Source organism: Rhinichthys klamathensis, unplaced genomic scaffold, assembly GCF_029890125.1.
Source record: "Rhinichthys klamathensis goyatoka isolate OS25496 unplaced genomic scaffold, OSU_Roscu_1.1 h1tg000274l_1, whole genome shotgun sequence".
Lineage (NCBI taxonomy): Eukaryota > Metazoa > Chordata > Actinopteri > Cypriniformes > Leuciscidae > Rhinichthys > Rhinichthys klamathensis.
In genome coordinates, this window is record NW_026606793.1 from 62,375 (window position 1) to 88,916 (window position 26,542).

The window sequence follows — 26,542 nt, forward strand, 5'->3', positions numbered from 1 at the left end:
TACCATAGTCAAAACTATCCATTCCGACCATGATAGATTTCCCGGAATTTGTGTTAATTTTCTCTCAGACATCAATTTAGCTATTCCGTTTGCTACGATAACATGACCCATTGCTTGAATTCCCTCCTCTTGAGCTGCTTTAACACTCTTTTTAACTCTTCTAACCATTTCAAAGAGTTCATAATTCCTTTCTTCTACTAAATCATTATTCCACCATTGTGGCTCTAACTGCAACAATTGCACATGTGGAACATGAATTCCACCCAAGTGAAGAGGATAGAGAATCTCAAGACAAAATGGATCAGGAGGAATTGGACACAACTTCCCTCCGTATATCATATTTTCACTTTTCCCATCATGTAATATGCACCACTGTGCTTCTGACACCTGCCATGCACCTGTGGCTTGATCTAAAGGAACTACTTCCCAAACTGCAGAACCATTAAGAGATAGACTAAACATTGTAGAGCATGAGCAAATTACCCACTCATGTTCCTCAACACAACAGTCTGTGGTAGAAATCATCGGCATTTCACCTTCAGCCCAATATCCATTCCTTCCTAATCTAATTACTGAATTTCCTTGTCTAACACCCATTGATTGGAATCGCCTAACTGTCATAATATTGCGCTTCCCATATTGAGGCCATATCATAGTCAAAGGTAATGTTCCAGAACTTGACAACGAATTCTCATTAATGCCAATTTTAACTAACGGGACATGTTTAGCAGAAGTCAAATTAAGTTGATTACCGAAAACCATTAACAAAGATTCCGCTATCCGTTCAGGAACTTGACCCATTCGAATAACCTGAATATCCTCTACCATTTGATCCTTTAAATTCTGGGCTAAAAATAAACACGCCGCACGATGCGTCTCAAAATCAGACGATTTTGTTAATGCATCTGCCAATTCCTTTGCAGCATTATTAAGATGCTGACCCGCTGCTATAATATGTAGAGTACCTTGAAGGGCCTTAGTGAGTCCTTTCCCACTCATTGTTCCCACCCACTGAGTGTACTCACTTAGTTGATTAATTTGAGCGGTATTGCTAATTGAATTAACAGAACCAAACACCCCCGCTATGTCTCCCCATATACTTCGAGGTTTACGATTTTTACTACTCAGAGGATCTCCAGAGGTATAATATTTAACTTCTTTTTCCAACCAACCCCTTATTTGTGTGAAATTTCCACAATAAGACTGATCAAAAACAGTAAGAAGGGATTTCAAGTTATAATTTATGCGTTGCCGCACCATGTGGGCTTCATTTATCAAGGTTTTGGTTTCTTTTGCTAACAAAATACCATGAGCTGGTGCAATAGTTGTATTTGGGCATGTTTTAGCTTTGTTTGTCTTTTCCGCAGAAAGATAAAAACACCTTCCAATTTCCCCAGTTTCTAGTTCAGTCTCACAATATTCATTCTCATCTTCTGAATGCCATACTCGTACATAATTTCCCTTGAATCTTGTTGTCCCCGAGGAAGTATCCCTTAGAAACCCTTCACATGGCAACACTATGGGATAAATACACCCTTGGGCCAACGAATCCCATATTGTAAGCATGTGAGTACGATTCAAAATGAAATTAATTTCCACATTAGTAGACGTTATGAGGTCTAACCCCACAACTTCACATTGTCCTTTTGAACAAATTTCTCGTCTTTGAGCACTACCAGAAAACCCCCCGTCTTTCACAGGCCAAATTACTCTGCTTTTGTAACATTGATGATAAAAGTTACATCCTCCAAAGATGTCCTCACGATATTTAGCAAGATCTTTATCATTACGTGGCACCCAATCCCATAATCCCCATTTGGAAATAAAGGGTAGATTAAAATGTTGGCCAGATTTCAGAGTAGCATTCCGATTGATTTCTTGAACTCGAGGAGTCCATAAAGCGTGGCTTCCTTGGTAAATGCCAAGTAAAATTAAAAATAAGCATACCATTGTCGTTGGGTATCGAGAATAACTTGCAACCATCTCTAATCAATGTCAATGGAATTGATTCCTGAAATGGAAGCAGAGAAATAATTAAACATCACTTCTTTGTTCCCAATCTTTAAAGCTAATGGATGAACAGTGCTCAATATCAGGCCATAAGCCGTCATTATCATTTTGTTCATTCCCTAAGCAAGGTTTAACTTGTGACCAATGATACCATCTGTCTGTTCCTACACCCTTCCCTTTGAGACAAACACTTGTGTCAGTAGTTAGGAGTATCTCGTATGGTCCTTCCCATCTAGGCTCTAAACCTTTCCTAGCAATTCGTTTGATCATAACAAAACTGCCTAACTCGGGAATGTGTGGAATGTCAGTAGTGGTGTGTTTTTCATCCCATTGCTGTTGAGCTTCTCGCACTTTCTTATTATTGTCTTTAGTAGCTTTGTCCAGCATTGCGAGATAGCGTCGTAACTTTTCTTGGAACAAAGTAGAGTCTCCTCCTGTTCCCGCAGGTGGCGGAGCATCAGGAGGTAGAACCATTGCTCTTCCAGTCATTAGTTCAAAAGGGGCTAGTCCTGTTTTAATCCCCATCAATTTCATTGCTTCCTTCATCAGTTTTTCAGTGAAGTGAGTTCCATTGTCAGAATCAAGTTCATATGGAAGACCCCAGCGAGGAAAACTTCTTCCACCATTACTCGTGCTGCCGCTTCAGCAGTGCAATTTTTCGTAGGGAGTGCTTCCACCCACCTAGTAAATCTATCCATGATTACTAGAATGTATTGGTACCCTCCACTGGGTGATAAAGGTCCTGTGAAATCGATTTGGAGATGTGTCCATGGACCTGTTGGTCTGGGTGCATGTGACATTCGCACCTTTACAGATTTTCCCACATTTGCTTTCATGCAGATCAAGCATCTCCTACAGTAATCATCAATGTCTCTCATCATTCGTGGCCACCACCAAGTCTCGCTGATTTGAGCTTTCATTGCTTTTGCTCCAGCATGCACTTTTCCATGATACAGCTGCATCAGTTCTCTTCTTGTTCCGATAGGCATCACCACTTGTCCTGTTGGAATTCTCCAGATACCTTGATCATCTTCTTTCGCTCCTGCTTTTATCCATTGCTCTTTCTCTTCATCTGTCTCCATTTGATATGACAGAAGATGGAGCTCAGGATTATCTTTGCTGTTTTCCTTTACCAAGGTAACAGGAGTAAGAGGAAGTAGAGCTGCTTCTCTAGCCGCTGCATCTGCTGCCGTGTTTCCTTGACTTTCTTTGGACTTGTCAGATTGATGTGATTTTACTTTGATCACGGCTGCTTCTCAGGGTAAGTGACATGCTGTAATCAAACGGCGAATTATGGAAGCATGTTGTATTTCGCTCCCACTGCTGGTGATAAGTCCACGTCTTTTCCACAGAGCTAGGTAGTCATGGACCACCCCAAAAGCATAACGACTATCTGTATAGATGTTAACTCGATCTCCTTCCGATAGTTCAAAAGCTTCCGTAAGTGCTATGAGCTCAGCTACTTGTGCTGAAAATTGCCCAGAAAGAGCTCCTTTCTTCACAACAGTTCCATCAGCTTCCACTACAGCCCACCCAGTATGTCGTTTTCCATCAACATAATAACTGGATCCATCGACCCATAACTCTTTATCTGGATTTTCAAGAGCGATTGGATTAACAGGACCAAGACTTTCCTCTTCAACTTGTTTTTCACACTCGTGTGGTGTTCCCTCATGTGGTTCCAGCATCATTGTTGCAGGGTTAAGAGAAATGTCTCTGATGATTTCCACTCTCAAATCCTTGTTTAACAAAGTTGCTTCCCATTTTGCTCTCCTCGCGTCAGTTATGGTCTTGATGTTTGTATTGTTCAACAACGTCACTATGCTGTGTGGAGTGTGCAGTATGATAGTCTGTGCTCCTATCAGATTTTCAACAGCATCCACTGCCCATGTGGCACCATCGAGGGCTTGTATACATCGTGGTTGACCAATCATTGTAACAGGAATCTTTGTGGAAAAGTATCCAACTGGCCTGTATCGATCACCTGGTTTTTGACACAGTACTGCTGAGTAGGACTCGTCTCCCACCCTGGTCCACAAATGAAATGGCAATCGTCCATCAGGAAGTCCCAAGGCTGGAGCTGAAGTCAGTTTCTCTTTCATAGAAGTAAACGCTTCCTCAGCTTCCGGTGTCCAGTTTATCTGTTCCACTCCAGGCTTTCCTCCCTTGTACAAGTCGATGAGGGGGCTAGTGATGCTGGCAAAATCAGGAATATACTGACGACAATAGTTGAAAAGTCCCATCACCTTCCGCATTCCTGTAACTGTTAGAGGTTTTGGGAGTTGCCGTAATGCCTCTACACGCTCTGTTGTCATTCTCCTTCCCTCGACAGATATTTCTTGGCCCAAGTAGATAACCTTGGTTTTGGCCAGCTGTGCTTTGTCAGGGTTGACTTTGAATCCTCCTTTCTTAAGGGCTTGTAGGACAACATTCAGAGCAAATATATGGCTGTTTTCATCTGGGCTTGCAATCAACAAGTCATCAACATATTGGAGGCAAACACTTCCTGAACTCTCAATCTCAGCTTTTTGCTCCATTAAGAACTGATCCAAAGTTCTATGAAATACAACAGGGGAAAGATTAAGACCTTGTGGGAGTCTGTTCCAAACATACTGTTTTGCGCCTACTGTGAAGGCTAATTTCTCTTGAGATTTTTCATCAATAGGTATAGACCAGAAAGCTGACAGTACATCTAGTACCGTGAAAATTCTTGCATTTCCTGGAATATCATTCAGAATGGTGGCAGGATTGGCCACAATAGGATGCGGTTTTGGTGTTACACTGTTAAGTCTTGTGTAATCAATGGTTAATCTCCATGAGTTATCCGATTTCCTGACAGGCCAGACAGGACTATTAGTGGTAGATGAAGTTTGTCTGATGATTCCTTCAGCTTCCAAGTCTGCCACTATCTCTTCCACGGCTTGTCTTGCTTCAGGTCGGATAGGGTATTGTTTATGAGGGGCATGTATCGGTCCCTCAATAACAACGGGGTCAATGTTGGCTTTGCCACAATCCAATTTGTGTTTAGCCCAAACATCTGAATATAAACTGCACAGAAGACCCCACACACCATCTTTTCCCCAATTTCTGATGATTGGTTTTGCTGTACCAACAGAACTTAAATTACATGTGCGGTCTTCGTGTGGTATTATCCCAGCTGTTGTAGCGATTTGACGACTGTCAGTGAATATGATCATGTTCAACAATGGAAGAATGTCCATGCCAATAAGGCTTCCTTGTGAATTCGGCCCAACCCAGAAAGATGTCCATAAGACTTCATCTTCATGTATTTGCAGTGGAACTTGAATACTTTTGCGAAATTTTGTGATACCTCCTCCAACTCCTTCAACTTCCATAGTTTCATCTGTTGTAGGTAGGTTCAGATCTGTTATTGAAATGGCTGCTCCTGTGTCAACAAGGATGTCACATGGGTGGCCCCCTATTAATGCATTGACGAAAAGGCGATTGTCTCTTTTCTTACTAATACAGGGGGCCGCTGATTCCTATTGCGGACGCATAATTCCCTCAATGAGCTGACGGACTTGTGCTTCAGTCCATGTCTTCCCTTGAGTGGTTTCTTCATGGTTTTTCGCACTGACCTGTCTAAATGATGGACCTTGACCTTCTGCTCCACCTCCTTTAGCCCAACAATCTATTTTGGAGTGTCCACGCTTTCCACAGTTGCTGCAGAAAATCACCCTATTCTTTGTGTCCTTGTTGTATTGAGCTGTTGCCACTCCTCTTCGATATGGCTTGTTTCCTTCTTCTTTATTTGATCTCATAGCCATCTCTAAGCGGCCAGCCCATTGCATAATTTGGTCAAATGTTTCACCTGGATTGACTCCAAGTGATAAGGCATGTTGGTATTTTGTGCTGAAACCATCGACAAGTGTGTCAGTGAACTGTACATCATCTCTGTCAGGTTGTTTCTTAGCACAGAGGGCCCATCTTTCATAAGCATTCCACTTACGCAGAGCATATTCATCTGGAGATTCATCATCTTTTTGCTTAATCAATGTCACTGATGTGAATGGAATTTTACCACTTCCCAAGATTTCTTGGATTACTTTTCGGAACTCATCTAATGCTTGCCAAAGACCCAGGTGTCTTCCCTGGCCGTCGACCCACAAGTCTACCCACTGGGCTGTTGTTATCGATGCTGGCAAGCGTTCCCATCGGTCTCTTGGGATTTTAGCTTTCACAATGGTGTGTATATCTCTTAATGTCATTTGATGTGCTTCAACTAATGAGTCCAATTCTCGCCAAAACTCTGTGTTTGGATCTTGTCTCTTCAGAGGAGGCAAGGCTGTGAGAATGGCTTGACGTTCTCCTGGTGTGAATGGTCTTTCTTCTGTCATCATTTCAGATTCTTCCCTTTTAATCGCAGGTGAAGAAAATTCAGGACCGATCTTATCAACTGTGATCATGTCATCATCTTTTGTCTCATCGCCCCAGTCAGAATCATAATTCCGAGCTGGTGTACATCGCAGCATGTCTCTGTTTGGCTGAACTGTTTTAGATCTTGTTATTACCGGAGCTGCTTGTGCAGATGCAATATACATTTTGTCAACTGGACCTCCATTTGATCTCGAAGCTTGAGGCTGTGTCAGAGGTTTAGATGAACTTGTACATTGTTCAGGCAAAGTTGGATAAATTGGGTTGTAAGGAGGAGGCGTTACAGTTGTTGCGGATTTCACTGGTGGTTGTGAGTATTTTCTTTCAGCTTCAGTTATTATATTTGTCCAATCTGGATCAAATAAATCTTCACTGGTTGTATTTGCTTCATCTGAACATTTAATAGACATGATTTTGTTCAATTTGGTATATGCTTCAATTTGAGGCTTCATTGCTTCAGCAAGTGGAACTGGACCACCATTCATATCGCAAAAAATTCCACCTTGTTTCACAATCCAATGAGCCGCCAGTATTGGGAATGCTTTTGATTTGATCTTGTCTTTTTGGGACTCGAACCAGCTTAACTGCTCATCCATAGATGCATTGATATCCAGACCTTTTTTCAAAAGTTTAGCTTGTTTCTTCCTCTTCCTTTCCAGGTACCAAGAAGATATTGTTCTGCTGTTACAGACACTTTCTCCCATGTTTCAAAGAATTTGTCACTCTGTGTCTCTGTGCTCAGAACAGCAGGGCTATGTGTGTGTGCGTATATGTGTGTGTGTGTGTGTATGTATATAGAGTGAATTCCAAAGGGAGGGGCTGCTTCTCTCTCTCTCTCTTCTCTAAGCCCTATAAGAACTCAGGGAAAAGAAAATTTTAAAGAAAGATTAAAAACAAGTTATCCCTTATATTTTAGTTATCTATTCTTTTTTCTTTTTAATTTACTTAGTTCAACTCAGATACATTTTTTCTTCTTTCTTTTTTTCCTAGTTTATCTCAGATTAATTTCTTTGTTTTTCTTTTTCCTTTAAGTTTAACTCAGATAAGTTTATTCTTTCTTTTTCCTCTAGTTTATCTTAGATTAATTTCGTTGTTTTTTTCTTTTTTCTTTAAGTTCAACTCAGATCAGTATCCTCAAACATTCGAACAGTTTTATGGTCAAAATCAGAATGCCCGCGATTCTAGCTCTTTTTTTTTTCATTGATACCCTTCTTCTAAGGGTTCAATCCTCTGCGTATTTAAACGTTTTAGGGTTTTCTTCGTATCTTCTATATACTGCACTGCACTAACTCAGAGCACAGACCCGCCACTTTAAACCGCTATAAATCACTGCTTGTTACACTTTCCTCGTCTCCTTCTGAGAACGAATCTTCTGTGTGTTGGATGCTTTAGGGTTCATTCTGCCATCGTTTTAGACAGTCCCGCCACAATCCAACCACGTCGCAGTTGTAAACAAGCAAATTTGCCTAGCTTAACCGTCTTATAGCTAATTTTATATGGTCTTCTTTCTAAAAAAGATCCACTTTTACCCAAGCATCATTCAAATATTTTAGAGGTTTTACTGATCAGAGCAACTTAAATAAGCCAAATTTAATTGTCTGACATATATTCATTGGCAACACAACTGGTACTTTAAATATCAGTTCTTTTAAGCAGTTTTCAGTCAATGTCTAATCATCAGGCAGACTTAGAATTATTTTAGAAAAAGAAAAAGTCTTACCTTGAATGATTGAGACAAATGCCTGAAGATGCGATCCTGTTGTTCGTGACGCCAAATTGTAGACTTGGAATTAAGCCTTTTCCCCGTTATTATTTAATTCACGGGACCAGACACCAGTTATCTTGCCAAGAAAGATTTTTATTCTTATATGTCAGGAGAGAAACTCTGAGAAGATGTTATATTCATGCCAGGTCTATGCGTTTCGTGTTTCTCCTTCCTCTCACCCAGTCATGCCTCCATGTTTCTCTGCTGTAGTACAGTAAGATTGGGGTTTTATACATCACAGAGAGTCTTACAGCTTCCTTGTAAGGTAACAAAACATATTGCTTATGCTTAAAATGAAATGTATATGCACATGGTACAATCCACTTTCCAGATTAAGAAACTATTTCTCAGTGTATACATTAGTGGTATACAAATGGTACATTTGCATCAGTTGAAACATTCATTTTCTTGCAAAGAGCATACCAACTGTACACATTTGAAGTATATTCATCATTGGAACTCTCTGCTAAGTGAACATTACATACCTCTAAGCAGAATACATAATCCTCCCAGCTACCCTCCTTGTGTCTAAAATATGTTCCTTAAACACATGTGTCCATGCAATCTATAGTCTACTCATGCATTTTAAACTTCATAAGATAATACAACTTATTATGAATACTAAATAAAGAATAATAATACAGATACATAATATTAATTAATGAAATTATATTCAAAGATGAAATTTTAGTCTTCAATATTAGTAAATATTATTGAATTTGATCTGCTGACTGCTGCCTCTCCTTCAACCTGCACCACACCCGTAACAGAAGAACCGACCTTAACATCGATGGATGCAGCAGTCCAAATCCTTCTCCTGTCCCAGGAGGATCAGTCCCTCGAGGCCCACACACAGAGGTATTTGGACTTGGTACCTCTAGTTCATTATGATGACACCAGCCTCTGTGTGTTCTTCCGGGCAGGCCTAAACGCTGAGACCAAAGCATGCCTGCCCGGAGATGGGCCTCGAGGGAACTTCGCGGCGTACATAGAGTGGGTGCTGGTAGCTTGTGGATCGCCGCTCACAGTGGGCCCCACCGAGCCAGAGACCGTCCAGCCAGAGACCGTCCAGCCAGAGCTTCACGTCAGCCACGTCCAGCCAGAGCTTCACGTCAGCCACGTCCAGCCAGAGCTTCAAGTCACGCCAGCCATCAGGCCTATCACCGGATCGGTCTCGGGGCGCCCAAGACTAATGTCCAGTGTGATGGACCCACCGCTCATGTCGACGCGGAGGGCCAAGAAGACCATCATGCCTGGGTTGTGTCCCACAGAGCCCGTCGCCTGTGCGCCAGAGCCTGAGCCCGTCGCCTGCCCGCCAGAGCCTGAGCCCGTCGCCTGCCCGCCAGAGCCTGAGCCCGTCGCCTGCCCGCCAGAGCCTGAGCCCGTCGCCTGCCCGCCAGAGCCTGAGCCCGTCGCCTGCCCGCCAGAGCCCGAGCCCGTCGCCTGCCCGTTAGAGACTGAGCACACCGTACGTGAGTACATCCAAGAGGACACTGCGCTGATTGTAATGTCTGCGGCGATCCTGTATGTGTGGGCTACACGAACATCAGCTACAGCCCATGAACTCAGCCCCGAGTTTCCCAAACCACTGGTTCCGTCCAGCCCAGCCAAGCCCTCACTGCTGGTTCCGTCCAGCCCAGCCGAACCTTCTCCGCTGGTCCCGTCCAGCACTGCCGATCCTGAGCTTCCCTGCAGCCCTGCCGAGCCTGAGCTTCCCTGCACGCCTGCCGAGCCTGAGCTTCCCTGCACGCCTGCCGAGCCTGGGCTTCCCTGCACGCCTGCCGAGCCTGGGCTTCCCTGCACGCCTGCCGAGCCTGGGCTTCCCTGCACGCCTGCCGAGCCTGGGCTTCCCTGCACGCCTGCCGAGCCTGGGCTTCCCTGCACGCCTGCCGAGCCTGGGCTTACCTGCTCGCCTGCCAAGCCAGAGTTTCGCGTCACGCCTGCCGGGCCGGAGCTTCGTGTCACGCCGGCCGAGCCAGAGCCTTCTCCGCTGGTCCCGTCCAGCCCTTCAGAGCCTTCTCCGCTGGTCCCGTCCAGCCCTTCAGAGCCTTCTCCGCTGGTCCCGTCCAGCCCTTCAGAGCCTTCTCCGCTGGTCCCGTCCAGCCCTTCAGAGCCTTCTCCGCTGGTCCCGTCCAGCCCTTCTGAGCCTTCACCGCTGGTTCCATCCAGCATAGCCGGGCCTTCACTGCTAGCCCAGCCAGAGACTTTCCACGTCCCGTCTGCCCACCCAGAGACTGTCCACGTCCCAGAGCCTGTCCCAGAGCCTGTGATTCCCCCCAAGAAAGTTTTGGGGGGGGATATAGGCCACCCGAAGGTGCGTCTCCGCCATGGCCGCCCGAAGGTGCGTCTCCGCCATGGCCGCCCGAAGGTGCGTCTCCGCCATGGCCGCCCGAAGGTGCGTCTCCGCCATGGCCACCTGAAGTGGCCTCTCCACCCTGGCCACCTGAAGTGGCCTCTCCACCCTGGCCACCTGAAGTGGCCTCTCCACCCTGGCCGCCCGAGGGAAAGTCTCCACCCTGGCCGCCCGAGGGAAAGTCTCCGCCCTGGCCTCCTGCACGTCCTGCTCCGCCCTGGCCTCCTGCACGTCCTGCTCCGCCCTGGAGGCTTCCTGCTCCGGGTAGGCCACTCCCTCGTCAGCCTCCAGGGCGCCCACCCTCCCACCCTTATTGATGTTACTCGGCGCGAGGACGCGCCTTGCAGGAGGGGGGGCTAATGTTACATGTATGTCCTGTGTTTCCCCCTGTTTAGTATTTTTGGTTTAGTCCTGTGTTAGTTTTCCCGCTCCTCGTTTGTGTTCAGTTCCTTCACCTGTGTCTAGTTAATTTGCCCCAGCTGTGTCTTGTTCCCTTGATCCGTTCTCTGTGTATGTAAACCCTGTGTTCTCCCTCACTCCTTGTCGGTTCTCGTTTGTGTATGGTACGTTTGTATTTGGTGTGGTTATGTTTCCTGGATTCCTGTTTTGAGTTATATTAGTAAATATTATTGAATTTGATCTGCTGACTGCTGCCTCTCCTTCAACCTGCACCACACCCGTAACAGACTGAGAGTCAATGTTCAGAAATTAATTATTATTATTTTGTTTTGAACTATGCTGTATAGCTGTGTTTTCCGGTGTGTTTGTTGTCAAACTCAAATGTGTTTATTTTTAATTATTAAAAAATGCCATTATTTTATATAAAAAAGTTAATAATCGTATTTTATTAAGAAAATATTTAGGTTTGACTTGTATATTTTTTTGATTAGATCAGATAGCATTTTAAGCTGTCATATGGTCATGTTACAATGTCCCCCTAACATGTTACAATGCACCCCACCTATGGGGCATGTTGTCACATTTAACTTCCATTCTTTCGGGGTAAATCGAGAAAAAAGTATACACTGTATTAATATAACAAAACCACATAATTGTACTAGACATGTGGGAAATTAATGTGGGAAAAAATAAATACTCTAAACCCTAAGTAGATTTACACAAACTGAGAAAGTCAAAAAGTCAAAAAGCGTTACGTTGTGCCCCGCTCTCCCCTATATAAATGTCCACTATATGAGACTTGTGAGCAATACATGCCCTGTGGTCTGACTGTGCTGTCATTTCTGTATAATTTCATTCAATTCTGGAAACTGAATCCTGCCTCAGGTGTCCTGACCGACACACCAGTGCGAACACGCACCCACCTGAACCAGTGCACATATAGAACAAATCCTTTTCACACTATGAAATCATTTAAGAAACTAACCTAAATTAGTTGAGTTTCAGAAGCAGTGCAGATGTGAATTAGATACTTTTGAGTTTCTATAGGGTTATTTCTGAGATTTTAAAATGGCCATAAATTATTACTGGGTAAAAGCGATTTGGAGAACGTTTAGATGAATTGATAGATGGAACATGACCCAAAGCCCAAAATGTAGCTAAATTTAAACAACTTAAATAATTTGTATTTATTTAAGTTACTGAATATAAAATAACGGTGTGCCTGTCTTTGTGTGCATTTTCAAACAATGTGTGAGGAGTATTTTACAGCATATTACAAATATTACGGTATACTTATTGTTACAGTATATTTACAGTATATGTCAAATAATTGTGCTTCATAAAAGTTTGGACACTATTCATTCTTTATTATTTTCCACATTTTAGAATAATATCAAATTAATCAAATCTATAAATAACATAATAGTATGGAATTTATGTAGAGAACAAAATATGAAACAAATTACTCCAACTGCATAACAACTGCATCTATTTACGTGAATTAGACCCATCTATTAAAATACATAAATTATGCATTTTTAAAGAAATTCATACAAATGCAGAATTTGTGTTAATTTACACAACCAATTTCAAGCATTCAACCATAAGTCTTCAGATCCAAAGGTTTTTACAATCATTAGAAACATAAACTGGCAAGTGAGTTTCTCAGGAATTAAATGGCTTATCAGTTATTAAACAATTAAAACAAACATTATTCAATTTACATCAAATTTTTGTCATGTTATAGACTTTTTTGTAAGATCTTACCTGCTATGTAGAGAAGTATGATACTGGCAACACTCAAAGCTGTGTTAGACTTCATTCTTCTGTTCTGGTCTGTGATCTGACTGATGTTTCCTTGACTGTCAGTTTTTTAAAGCATTGTAAAGAAAGTACCACCGCATTTATATAGAGTTCTCTGCCCCTACCCCATCTCTGACCTATATTTTTTCAGAGCTTTTCATAGGCGGCTGTAGCAGATGTGGGTGAAACATGATAGTATAGAAGAAGTGTCAATCACCTTTAAAGCTTCTTCTGTAAACAGGATTTCAGGCCTGGAGGTATACAGAGCCATAAGTGACACTGAAAATGACTACATTATGACCTTTACATTTTTTTTACACACGACAGGTAAAACCAGACGACCTTCTACAGAAACAGCAGTTTCCAGTTAGTCACATTATGACTGGAGGAAATTATACCATGTTGTTATATCAATATAAAAACTATGAGGATATTTGAGTCTATAAAAGCTCCACTCTTCCCACAGTGCTAACTAAGTGAAATTGAAATGGTTCTAAATCCAAACATAATTGAACATGAAATGCACTCAAGTCTCATCTTACCCAAAATCACATACCTGTAAAAGAATACTCAATTTCAACATTTTATATACTCTCCCCATTACGTCCAATGCAAAGCACAATGGTAACTACAATTTAAATAATGTCAACAGCAAACAAACAAAAAAAACATGCAGTGATGTTTAACAGACTTAATTAGTTTATTCACCCTATATAATTTAATCTAGTAGCTATACTGTACATTTTAGATTTACAGCAATTAAAATGGAAATAAATCAAGCTTTGAAGAGAAACTCAACTGTGTAGATGACAAATAATGTGAGTAAATCAGACAATCTGTTTCTTATTTTATTCTTTTTCAGTGTGCATTTATGAAGATCAGATTATATATTAGACTACAAGGTCTAGTTCACCCCGGTATAATGTGACATACTAGAAACCGCTGTTATTGTATAAAGCAGTCTGTTTGTGTGACTGTCATCCACTTCCAAATTCCTATTTCATTCTTCAAATTCTTTCAAAGCGTCAGAAATATTTAGATGGCTCACACACCTTCGGGCCCAGAAACCTGTTAACACAAGAGTCTTTAAAGATGATTAACTGTGTCATGGACATTGTTTTTATTCATTGTTTTATTCAGACGACTGTATTTTCCTAATAAGGTAGATAAAGGTTCAATTGCTTATGAGCCTGGGATATGGCCCTATGTTATCTATGTTATGAGTATCAGAGATATAAAGAGAGAGAGAGACTCTCCAACGCTATCTCACGACCAATTCGTCCGAATTTGACGAGTGATTAAAAGATGGCTAATTCGTAACAATTCGTACGACCTCATTCGTACGAATTTGTACGATTTGTCTAAACCCACGTGATGGGTAGGTTTAGGGGCGGGGTCAGGGGTAGGTCATCCGTACGAATTCATACGAATTGGGCAACTCGTCAAATATGTACGTTTTAGCAAAAATCGTACTAATTCGTACGAGTGAGGTCGTACGAATTGTTACGAATTAGCCATCTTTTAATCACTCGTCAAATTCGGACGAATTGGTCACTGACTGTGTGCCTTTTCTTGCAAGAAAAAAACCCCATTGTAATCATTGATTGAACATGTGTCTCGTATTTAGAATTGTTTATTGGCCACAAAAACGGTTATTTGGAAGTATGAATAGTGTTGACTGTACATAATGGTTTTCTCATATATTTTAGCAACAGTGGAATGAAAAAAAACAGTGAAATGATGGCAGCACAGGGTGCCAAACGTATTATTGGAAACAACAGTCAAAGACCATCAACTGAAGTAACGTAAAAAGACACGCTGGCCATAAACTACAGTAACATGCTTACATTGCAAATTAACATTGAAATACTCCCAGTCAACACATTGATCTCACAGGGATCTCACCATGTGATCACAACATAAGCAATGTAAGTCACAGTGAGCAAAAAGCGTAAAGGCTGATTTATTCTTCAATTACACATGCAGAGGGAGCGGTTCTAGCAGACCAATCACAGCGCTTGCGTCTGTGTAGAATTGACGCAGTGTTACATTTTTCTGGAGAGGTGCACATCAGGGTGTTCAGAGCCTACGACGTAGCTATGGCGTGAGTTCGATGCAGAAGTATAAATAGGGCTTAACTCACAGCGCTCTCACTGTTTGCTCATACGATGGCCACAATATGAGCTCCCAGCTAGAAATGTTGTTGTTCTATCAGTGTTTTGAGAGCATTATGTTATGTTCTTGTAATGCTTTCTGTAACTAATTTTAATTTTGTTACCAGAATGTTCTCCTAAAAGGTAGGATAACACTCTCTAAAAGCATTTAACACATGATTAGTGATAACATTGATAGAACATTATTACACCCTAACATTCTTATAAAGTTTTAGCGGGAAGTTTCCCAGCAGACACATGACTGAAGCTCTTAAAAGAGGTTTAGATGTCGAAGTTTGTTTGAAAGTAATAGTTTGTTTGGTCACCATTATGGTGATCAGTGTTTGATTTAGTTGGGCTTTTTGGCCTTGACTATTTGATGTTAGTTTTTCTCTGGTGGTTGTAAGTGTTTGTTAGCAAGAGAAAATGTGATCAAGTATGTTGGCTTGAAAGATATTATCCTAATGTATGCATTTTATGTAGTTTCACACTTCTTAACAAAGTGTGAAATTATTGTAAAATTAAACTGCATTTTATCTTTAAAAATACATATTTTTACAGTACATGTATAAGGGAACAATATGTAAAGTTTGGGGAATAAATGGGTAACAGATAGGAAAATAAAAAAATAATTTATACTGTATGTATGTTCAGTGGCGGCTGGTGGGTTTTAAAATAGAGGAGGCACACACAATTTTAGCAATCTGATCTTTAACTGCTTTAAAATGGCTTTTTTTGGGGGGGGTCATTTATAGACATAATATTTATAGAAAACGACACATACATCGATACAATACAAATATAAGTTCACTCACCTAGTCCTGCAGATAAGGTCCAGTTCTGATTCACTTCTTTGCTCTTGGCTGACATGTGGCATTGCTATGGCCCAGATCTGGCAAACAGGAGTGGTCCGCCCAAGTGCCGTCATTCAACGCTGCATGTGGGCCAGATCATCATAACACATGTGCCAGATGTGGGCCGAGACAATGTTGCTATCTGGGGTAGCTGACAGTCATTGACAGGTTTTTTTTTTAACAAAAAGTGTTTCATTACTGAATGAATCAACTTTTGAACGAACTGGTTGAATGAATGATTCAATCACTCATTTACATTTAATCATTTAGCAGAAACTTTTATGAGAAGCCACTTACAACTGAGCAGAGCAATAGAATAAATAAAACGAACAATAGGGCAACAATATGTAAGTACTGTATAGTTCATGTTAGCTAATGCATTAACTAACAGATGAGGCCTTATTGTAAATTGTGAGCCAAAATATCATTCAAATGTTCCTTATCAGAACCAGATCAACAATTATCTGTAAAACGGCTCTCGAACCTACAAAACCAGTTCAATCCTGTTGCACTAAATCTTTACCATGATAACCATGCAAACACCAGGAGCCATCCAGTTACTGATACTCAAGTAAAACCATCCAACTTCATCCAACATGAAATAATTAAAAGATTCTGGAGTTTGGATTTAATGTAGTAATAATAATTATAACAAAAGAGTTATGATGGTTAATACAGGTCAGGTACACATCCAGTTCACCATTTTTACTGCTGCATTAATAATACAAATAAAAAACATGCAAACATGAGCAATCCTCCAACACTTAAAAACGAATAAATAAAAAAGCCCTTGGGTTTCCAGGTTTGGATCCAGCTGAATGTGCATTTACCAGAATGATCAGAACTAAATCTGAAAATAAAGTTGCACATAAAACACCAAGGGCCTCATTTATAAAACGTTTGTGCACAGATTTGATATTAAAGTGTGCGTACGCTAAAATAAAATGGCTTTCTTTGACATGTAAAAGTTATCAGCTTCACGCCAGGGTCTGAGCAGACATACACACTTTTCCCTGTGGTAGAGAGTTGGAGAACTGCAGGTATGTGGAAGTCTAAGTAAACCTCGACACTCGTCATTCATGGGTCCGCAGTGAGTGGTGTGTGTGTGTGTGTGTGTGGCCCTCAGTATCTGTACACGTGGTAGGTGCTGATCCATGAGGACGGGAACACCCAGGCCGGTAATTTCTCTTCAGGAACGCCTCCAGCTGCTCGGAGCGCCGGTCTGAGCCGGAGAAGTAATGAGCTGAGACGGCCAGAGAGATCAAGCCCTCGTCAGGAGACGCGTCTGAGGACTCAGGCGGCTGAAGACGAGAAACACACACAATAAATACATCAACGATGTGTATTTGCCCAGAACTTATGATCCACTAACTTACTGGAAAGAGAGAGCAGTAATCTTTCCTCATTTGTATGTATTAGCTAAAAAATATCTTTGCATGCCAGCAACAAGTGTCCCTTGTGAGAGTGTCTGTAAAAAAAAGAAGTAGGCTAAGTCCTTCCACAGCAGAGAAATTAATATTTTTGAATAAAAATATGTAAAAAAAAGTGAGACATTGTGGCTTGATTTTATTTTATTAATATTCATTTTGCAGGACCAAAATAACATTATGCACAGTGAGAAGCCTATAGGTTGCAAGATTCACATATTAGAAAAGTACGATAATAAAAAAACAACAATTTTTTATGGCTCGTCAAGGTTGTTTCAGATCAACACCTGCAAGTGACCACTAGGTGTCACCGTGGAGACGGGTGTCGGATTGATTTGAAGCCTCGAAACAATATGGACCATTTGGTTCAACTGTTTCATTGCTTCACGAAGCCTCGATCTGCCCATCACTAGTGTTTTGTTATTTTGGGCCATGTGCTCTTATCATTGTCTGGTCCCTCCCCCTTGTTATCTGATTATTGGTTCATTTGTCCCACCTGTCCTGTTCATTAGCCTTCTGTGTTTTTTCCCTATTTAGTCTCTGTTGTGTTTGCAGTTCAGTGTTGGTTCGTTTGTCCAAGTACCCGGTTCCTAGAGTTTATGTTCATGGTCTGTGTTATTTCCGTTTTTCCACCTTGAGGGAGTTTTGATTTGTAGCTTGTGTTTGTTTTGTTGTTTCATTAAATTCACCTTCACCTGCAATTGCATCCACGCTTCCTGATTTCTCATATCGTGACAGAACGAACCAACCGAAAGAATGTGGAAGCAGCAGAGTGAGAGGGTTCCTTTGGGAAGAGACAGAGTACCTCCAAGATCTCTGTTCGAATATTTTGCAATAGCCGCTCAAAGGACTGAGGAGCACATGGCAGTCGGCGGTCAGTGGAGAGGAGGAGACCACCGAACTGCTACTGGCAGCTCGTCCGCAACTCCAGCTGGGTCGCAATCTTTCAGCGGAACCCACTTGGTGAAATTCTCAGGGACCCCTGGAGGCCATGGAGGGGGACAGGATCATCGTGGACATCAACATCGGTCTGCCGTCCAGTCACCTTTCAATCAGGTTCCTGTGCACGTGGTTCCATCCAGCACAAAACCATCACCGTGGGTCTCGTCCAACACGAAGGCCTCGCCGCGGTTTCCGCCCAGCTCAAGGCCTTCGCTGCGGGTTCCGCCCAGCTCAAGGCCTTCGCTGCGGGTTCCGCCCAGCTCAAGGCCTCGCCGCGGTTTCCGCCCAGCTCAAGGCCTTCGCTGCGGGTTCCGCCCAGCTCAAGGCCTTCGCCGCGGGTTCCGCCCAGCACAAGGCCTTCGCCGCTGGTTCCGCCCAGCACAAGGCCTTCGCCGCTGGTTCCGCCCAGCACAAGGCCTTCGCCGCTGGTTCGCCCAGCACAAGGCCTTCGCCGCTGGTTCGCCCAGCACAAGGCCTTCGCCGCTGGTTCCGCCCAGCACAAGGCCTTCGCCGCTGGTTCCGCCCAGAACAAGGCCTTCGCCGCTGGTTCCGCCCAGCACAAGGCCTTCGCCGCTGGTTCCGCCCAGCAAAAGGCCTTCGCCGCTGGTTCCGCCCAGCACAAGGCCTTCGCCGCTGGTTCCGCCCAGCACAAGGCCTTCGCCAGGCCTTCGCCGCTGGTTCCGCCCAGCACAAGGCCTTCGCCGCTGGTTCCGCCCAGCAAAAGGCCTTCGCCGCTGGTTCCGCCCAGCACAAGGCCTTCGCCGCTGGTTCCGCCCAGCACAAGGCCTTCGCCGCTGGTTCCGCCCAGAACAAGGCCTTCGCCGCTGGTTCCGCCCAGAACAAGGCCTTCGCCGCTGGTTCCGCCCAGCACAAGGCCTTCGCCGCTGGTTCGCCCAGCACAAGGCCCTTCGCCGCTGGTTCCGCCCAGCACAAGGCCTTCGCCGCGGGTTCCGCCCAGCACAAGGCCTTCGCCGCTGGTTCCGCCCAGCACAAGGCCTTCGCCGCTGGTTCCGCCCAGGACAAGGCCTTCGCCGCTGGTTCCGCCCAGCAAAAGGCCTTCGCCGCTGGTCTCGTCCAGCCCTGCCAAGCCTAAACTTCACGTCACGTCTGCCCAGTCTGAGACTGTTCACGTCCCGTCTGCCTAGCCAGAGACTGTTCACGTCCCGTCTGCCCAGCCAGAGACTGTTCACGTTTCGTCTGCCCAGCCAGAGACTGTTCACGTCACGTCTGCCCAGCTAGAGACCGTTCACGTCCCGTCTGCCCAGTCAGAGACTGTTCACGTCGCGTCTGCCCAGCCAGAGACCGTTCACGTCCCGTCTGCCCAGTCAGAGACTGTTCATGTCGCGTCTGCCCAGCCAGAGACTGTTCACGTTCTGTCTGCCCAGCCAGAGACTGTTCACGTCCCGTCTGCCCAGTCAGAGACGGATCAGGAGATGCCCATTCTCACAGCCGGGGGTATACTGAGCGACTATTTGGAGCGTTTGGCTCGGATCCTGGACATGCCTGTATTCGCTATTCCAGAGTCTGTGCCAGTGTCTGTTCCAGAGCCTGCTGTTCCAGAGCCGGAGCCAGTATCTTTTGTTCCAGAGCCAGAGCCTGAGCCAGTGCTTGTTCCAGAGCTGGAGCCGGAGCCAGTACCTGTTCCAGAGCCAGTGCCTGTTCCAGAGCTAGAGCCAGTGTTTGTTCCTGAGCCGGAGCCAGTACCTGTTCCAGAACCAGAGCCAGTGCCTCTTCCAGAACCAGAGCCAGTGCCTGTTCCAGACCCGGAGCCAGTGTCTGTTCCTGAATCGGAGTTAGCGTCTGTTTCTGTGTTTGTATCTGTCCTAGTGGCCGTTGCTGTTCTGGTGGCTGTTCCTGAGCCAGAGCCTGTGCCTGAGCCGGTGCCAGTGTCTGTTCCAGAGCCGGAGCCAGTGTCTGCTCCAGAGCCGGAGCCAGTGCCAGTGTCTGCTCCAGAACCGGAGCCAGTGCCAGTGTCTGCTCCAGAGCCGGAGCCAGTGCCAGTGTCTGCTCCAGAGCCGGAGCCAGTGCCAGTGTCTGTTCCAGTGTCTGTTCCAGAGCCGGAGCCAGTACCCTGGCCTTCAGGGTCTTCACCGCCCTGGCCGCCCGATGGACTGTCTGTTTCACCCTGGCCTCCCAAGACTAAATGTTCTGTGCCTCCCGTCCCGCCCTGGTCTGTTCCTCCCGTTCCGCCCTGGTGTTTCCTTCCTGTCGGGCCCTGGTCTTATGGAGCGTCTGGTAGCCGCTCCGTAGGGAGGGGGTAATGTCACATGCTTGTCCTGTCTTGTGATGCACATGGGTGTTTTGTTATTTTGAATCATCAGAAGCAGTCAGGTCCATATGCAGCACTTTATTAGGAAGAGTAGTCGACAGGCAAAAGGTCAGGCACTCAAAAATGTAATTTAAGCATTATTGCTCACCTCATTTCTGGTAGATAAACAAGGTAATTTTCTTAAAATTGCCATTAAAACACATTAAGTGTTTTAATGGTAAGGATGGCCTTTGCATGGAATTGCCCTCTGGCGTTCCTCCCCAGCTCCACCTGCATAATTTAGGTATCTTGCTACCAGACTCATCATCCAAGCATTATTAGTCCCACTGGGTGGTTTATCTAAGCTCGAGTTGAAGCTGCTTCCATAGAAAAACATTTCTATGGACAAAACGCAGTTGAAAATGAATGGTGCATGGTGAGAACAGGAACCATGTTCTTGGAACATGTTGTGGTTATTATTGAACTTTGCACAGGGTTAGCCAAGTGTGCTGAGAGTTCAGGGCCGAGAACGGTTTGTAATTGTGCTGTGCCGTACCAGGCTCAAGTGGAAACACAACTGGAACCTTTTCCGAAGATAGAAAAACAGCTTTTGTTTCTCAGCACATAAAGATGAACTACTTACCGTGATCTCAGACTGTGGTGATGTGGTTTCTCCACTGCATGGATCTTCATGTGTCGCTTCAGGCCACTTTTAATAGTGAAACTCTTTCCACACTGATCACAGATGTGCGGCTTCTCTCCAGTGTGGATCCTCTCATGTGTTTTCAGAGTTGATGACTGACTGAATCTCTTGTCACAGTGTAAACACTTGTAAGGTTTTTCTCCAGTGTGGATCCTCTCATGTCTTTTCAGATTTGCTGACACACTGAATCTCTTGTCACAGTGTGAACACTTGTAAGGTTTTTCTCCAGTGTGGATCATCTCATGTGTTTTCAGATGTGATGACTCACTGAATCTCTTGTCACAGTGTGAACACTTGTAAGGTTTTTCTCCAGTGTGAATTCTCTGGTGTTGTTTTAAACTGTTTGCTGTAGTAAAAGTCTTCTCACACTCAAAGCACATGTACTCTCTCACACCAGAATGTATTTTCTCGTGTCTATGTAAATTAGGCAGCACTGAAAAACTCTTTCCACACACAGAACATGAATGTGGCTTCTCCTTCATATGAACTGTCAGGTGTCTCTTCAGGTCTGATGCAGTAAGAAATGTTTTCCCACACTGATCACATGTGAACGGCTTCTCTCCGGTGTGGATCCTCATGTGTTTCTTAAGGGATGATGATTGACTGAAACTCTTCCCACACTGATCACATGAGAACGGCTTCTCTCCTGTGTGAACTCTCATGTGAACATCAAGATTATGTTTGTTTTTGAGACTCTTTCCACACTGAGTGCAGGTGAAAGATTTCTTGGCTCTTCCTTTCTTTAAAAATGTCTTTTTAGTCTTTGAGCGACTCAAATGTTTTCCTCCAGGTTGGACATGATGTTCCTCCTCCACTTCACTCAGTTCTTCTCTCTCCTCCTTCACTTCACTCAGTTCTTCTCTCTCCTCCTCCACTTCACTCAGTTCTTCTCTCTCCTCCTCCACTTCACTCAGTTCTTCTCTCTCCTCCTTCACTTCACTCAGTTCTTCTCTCTCCTCCGTCACTTCTCTCAGTTCTTCACTCTCCTCCTCCACTTCACTCAGTTCTTCTCTCTCCTCCTTCACTTCACTCAGTTCTTCTCTCTCCTCCTTCACTTCACTCAGTTCTTCTCTCTCCTCCTTCACTTCACTCAGTTCTTCTCTCTCCTCCGTCACTTCTCTCAGTTCTTCACTCTCCTCCTGCACTTCACTCAGTTATTCTCTCTCCTCCTTCACTTCACTCAGTTCTTCTCTCTCCTCCTTCACTTCACTCAGTTCTTCTCTCTCCTCCTCCACTTCACTCAGTTCTTCTCTCTCCTCCGTCACTTCTCTCAGTTCTTCACTCTCCTCCTCCACTTCACTCAGTTCTTCTCTCTCCTCCTTCACTTCACTCAGTTCTTCTCTCTCCTCCTCCACTTCACTCAGTTCTTCTCTCTCCTCCTTCACTTCACTCAGTTCTTCTCTCTCCTCCTTCACTTCACTCAGTTCTTCTCTCTCCTCCTTCACTTCACTCAGTTCTTCTCTCTCCTCCTCCACTTCACTCAGTTCTTCTCTCTCCTCCTTCACTTCACTCAGTTCTTCTCTCTCCTCCTCCACTTCACTCAGTTCTTCTCTCTCCTCCTTCACTTCACTCAGTTCTTCTCTCTCCTCCTTCACTTCACTCAGTTCTTCTCTCTCCTCCTTCACTTCACTCAGTTCTTCTCTCTCCTCCTCCACTTCTCTCAGTTCTTCTTTCTCCTCCTCCACTTCACTCAGTTCTTCTCTCTCCTCCTCCACTTCACTCAGTTCTTCTCTCTCCTCCTTCACTTCACTCAGTTCTTCTCTCTCCTCCTTCACTTCACTCAGTTCTTCTCTCTCCTCCTTCACTTCACTCAGTTCTTCACTCTCCTCCTTCACTTCACTCAGTTCTTCATTCTCCTCCTTCACTTCACTCAGTTCTTCTCTCTCCTCCTCCACTTCACTCAGTTCTTCACTCTCCTCCTTCACTTCACTCAGTTCTTCTCTCTCCTCCTCCACTTCACTCAGTTCTTCTCTCTCCTCCTTCACTTCACTCAGTTCTTCTCTCTCCTCCTCCACTTCACTCAGTTCTTCTCTCTCCTCCTCCACTTCACTCAGTTCTTCACTCTCCTCCTCCACTTCACTCAGTTCTTCTCTCTCCTCATTCACTTCCATCGAGTCTGGCAGGAAAGAAAAACTCTCATTTTAAAATTTTCTAAATAATCAAAATAATTCAAAGAGAGAAATATGGAGGGAATGGATATTAAAGTTATCCCTGATGTAACAGACAACTGCTATAAAATATTACAAAAATGTATGTATCTTTATAAATTAATTATACGTCCCTGAAACTTTCCATGAATGAGGTACTCTGATCTTCCAGTTATAAAAAAACAAAAAAACATTTTAGGCGCAAATCCCATGTTTCTGTAGTGACAACTATTAAATATATTTGATCAATGACACAATTATCTAAGATGATATTAACATTAAAATACACAATACTGCCATATTTTGACACCAACTTTTAGATTAATATTTAATTATGTTAAAAACTACTAAAACGTTTTAATTAAGGGCCGTTTACACTGAACTTCTTCCGTTGACTTCACATGTGAAAGTGGGACACAAGAAACACAAGATCAAGTGAATTTCACTGCGAGAAAGAACACAAATGTTTGCAGTAAAGCAGAGTAGATTGTAAAATTGTATATTTTGGAATTATTATTAATTGTTATATGTTTGTAAAAATATGCACAAAATTGAGGCCAAAATTCTTGTAAAATTGTTACAAATTGTAAACCATATGTAGAGACTTTAAGGATGAACCAAACTCAAATTAATCTTTCTAATCTCTCATGGGATTCATTCAAATGTGATTCAGCATTCCGGATCTGAACACCACATTCCAAAGTCACAAGATGGCTCCAAATTGTCTAGAAAACCCCCCAGAGAAGACTTTTATCAAATAAATGTAAAATAAAACAGTTAAAATATTTAGATTTAGTTTGACCTGATGTTCATTTATTCATTTTCATTTATTCATTTAGCTGACGCTTTTATCCAAAGCGACTTACAATTGCTATATTTCAGAGGTCGCACGCCTCTGGAGCAACTAGGGGTTAAGTGTCTTGCTCAGGGACACATTGGTGTCTCACAGTGGATTCGAACCCGGGTCTCTCACACCAAAGGCATGTGTCTTATCCACTGCGCCATCACCACCCCCTTGACAATATCTCAAGCCTCCCTTTACTGACCATTTGTTAACAAAACTGAAACTTTTGCAGCCATTTCATAGTTTAACTATTTATCTAAAAGTGATGAAGTGCTTGAATGTTTCTAACATGAATGTACTTCAGCATCATGAATGAATGAAGAATGAACACCAACCTCTTTGTTCTTCAGGATCTTCAGTGTGTTTCATTCTGCAGGGTTCTGGATCACTCATGTTCTCACTGTCCTCTTTAATAAACTCAGTCTTGGCAGATTTCAGCTCTTCCTGATGCTCTGATGCTCATCTTCACTTGTAACTGATGTGAATTTACAGCATTTATTGGAGAATTACTGTGGGAGGAGCTTCACTGATGATGTGACTGCTGTGGGAGGAGCTTCACTGATTATGTGACTGCTGTGGGAGGAGCTTCACTGATGATGTGATTGCAGTGGGAGGAGCTTCACTGATGATGTGACTGCTGTGGGGGGAGCTTATCTTTCCAAATCTAAAATATATAAGTAACTAAGTTTGTTTGTGTTTTGCTCATGGACAACAAAATATAATAATGTAAATTCTTCAAAATATATATAATAGTAAGAAAAACAGTTGAAAGCATAAACAGAAATAAACAATGTACAAATAGTAGCCAACAAATCCCCTCAATCTGCTGACACCAATGAAATGAGCTTTAAGTGTCAATGTACAGGAGATCTGAAGACATCAGCATAATAAATGAGGTGAAAACAGGAACTATTGTCATGAAATAAAGAGTGTTTTCAGCAGATCTGTTAATATTGATGATCCTCAGACTATCAACACTCATTCAACAAGCCATTCAGGATCATCAGCAGATCATCTCACTGTATTCTGAGTGTTTGCTGTTAGAAACAGTCAGATAGATGACAAAACCCTGTAAAACTGCTCTATTCATACTTTGCAGTCACGTGACAACCATGGATACCTGGCGGGCAACAAACGGGTATATTCAACGTAGAGTCCTGTAGTTACAGGTCTTTCTAGTAGCTATCAAGTCTGTTAGCGAGCTAGCTGCATAACTATGGACTAGGATTAACTCCAAGGTATAGCGAAATTGTGTAAAGCAGACAAGGTTTTTTAATATTTTCAAGGAATCTTGCCGCTCTCGCCGGCGGCGGTGTGAACATACAGTTAGCCTAGCTTAGACTCATAACACAAACAGCTGACTCGCCGAACCAGTTGGTGGCGTTGATTGACGAAACTACAGGGTAACTTAAAGACACGATTAATTATGATCATACACCCATTGTATTCAAACAAATGTTGAAATTACCTTTGATGGAGTGATGCAATGATCACTGCACAGACGTGTATACTGTGAAGGTTGCTTATCTCATCTGGTTAGTGCAACCAATCGCACAACAACTATTATCTAACTATATCTGGCATGTTGTTAACACCTCAAAACACCAACTTTTGTATATTAACCCCCTGAGGATATAGATGACATACGCCGTCACCTGAAAGACCTGCTGGCAGCAGGCATCATTAAAGAATCCAGAAGTCCATATGCGTCGCCAATAGTAATTGTCAGAAAGAAGAATGGAAGTGTACGCATGTGCATTGATTATCGCACGTTAAACAACAGAACAATCCCTGACCAGTACACCACTCGGATTGGTGGATTGGATTGATGATGCTTTGGATTGCCTGTCTGGCAGTCGTTGGTTTCCTGTGCCAGACCTCCGGAGTGGGTACTACCAGATACCCATGTCTGAAGAAGACAGAGAAAAAACAGCATTCATATGTCCTCTAGGGTTCTATGAATTTCAACGGATGCCCCAAGGCATAACTGGAGCCCCGGCAACTTTCCAACGGTTGATGGAGAGAGCTGTGGGTGACATGCATCTGCTCCAGGTGATTGTCTATTTAGATGACATCATTGTATTCGGCAGAACGACTACTTAAAGTGCTTGACAGACTTGAAGAGTGTGGTCTGAAAATATCACTTGACAAGTGTCAGTTTTGTCAGCCACAAGTAAGGTATGTTGGACACATAGTTTCTGCACTAGGAACAGCCACCGATCCTGAGAAAGTGAGTCCTGTCAAGAACTGGAAGTTGCCTACAGATCTGAGATCTTTAAGATCGTTTCTCGGATTCTGCGGATACTACCGAAGGTTTGTTAAGAACTACTCAGCCATAGTTCAACCCCTCACTGAGCTCACAAAGGGTTACCCTCCTAAGAATAGGCACAAGGCTGCCCAAGAGAAGAAGTATTACTTCAAAGAAGGAGAGCCTTTTGGGGAGCGCTGGGACGAAGAGTGCACCAAGGCATTTCATAACATCATTCACTGCCTCACTCA

At 43.5% G+C, this 26,542-nt stretch overlaps 1 protein-coding gene across 3 annotated transcripts; it reads right to left on the reverse strand.

Moving 5' to 3' along the window:
- Window positions 1–20,846: 20,846 nt before the first annotated feature.
- LOC130102563 (gastrula zinc finger protein XlCGF7.1-like) lies at window positions 20,847–25,092 on the reverse strand. 3 transcript variants are annotated; one of them, XM_056268519.1, is made up of 2 exons: window positions 24,379–25,092; window positions 20,847–21,908 (listed from the first exon to the last, which is right to left on the reverse strand). In XM_056268519.1, the coding sequence occupies exons 1-2, from the start codon at window positions 24,434–24,436 to the stop codon at window positions 20,989–20,991; spliced, it is 978 nt and encodes a 325-aa protein (XP_056124494.1). In that variant the 5' UTR covers window positions 24,437–25,092; the 3' UTR covers window positions 20,847–20,988. The 3 variants fall into 3 exon arrangements, with proteins under 3 accessions (XP_056124494.1, XP_056124493.1, XP_056124492.1); XM_056268518.1 differs by having other exon boundaries at window positions 20,847–21,911; XM_056268517.1 differs by lacking the exon at window positions 20,847–21,908 and adding an exon at window positions 22,039–23,168.
- Window positions 25,093–26,542: the final 1,450 nt, after the last annotated feature.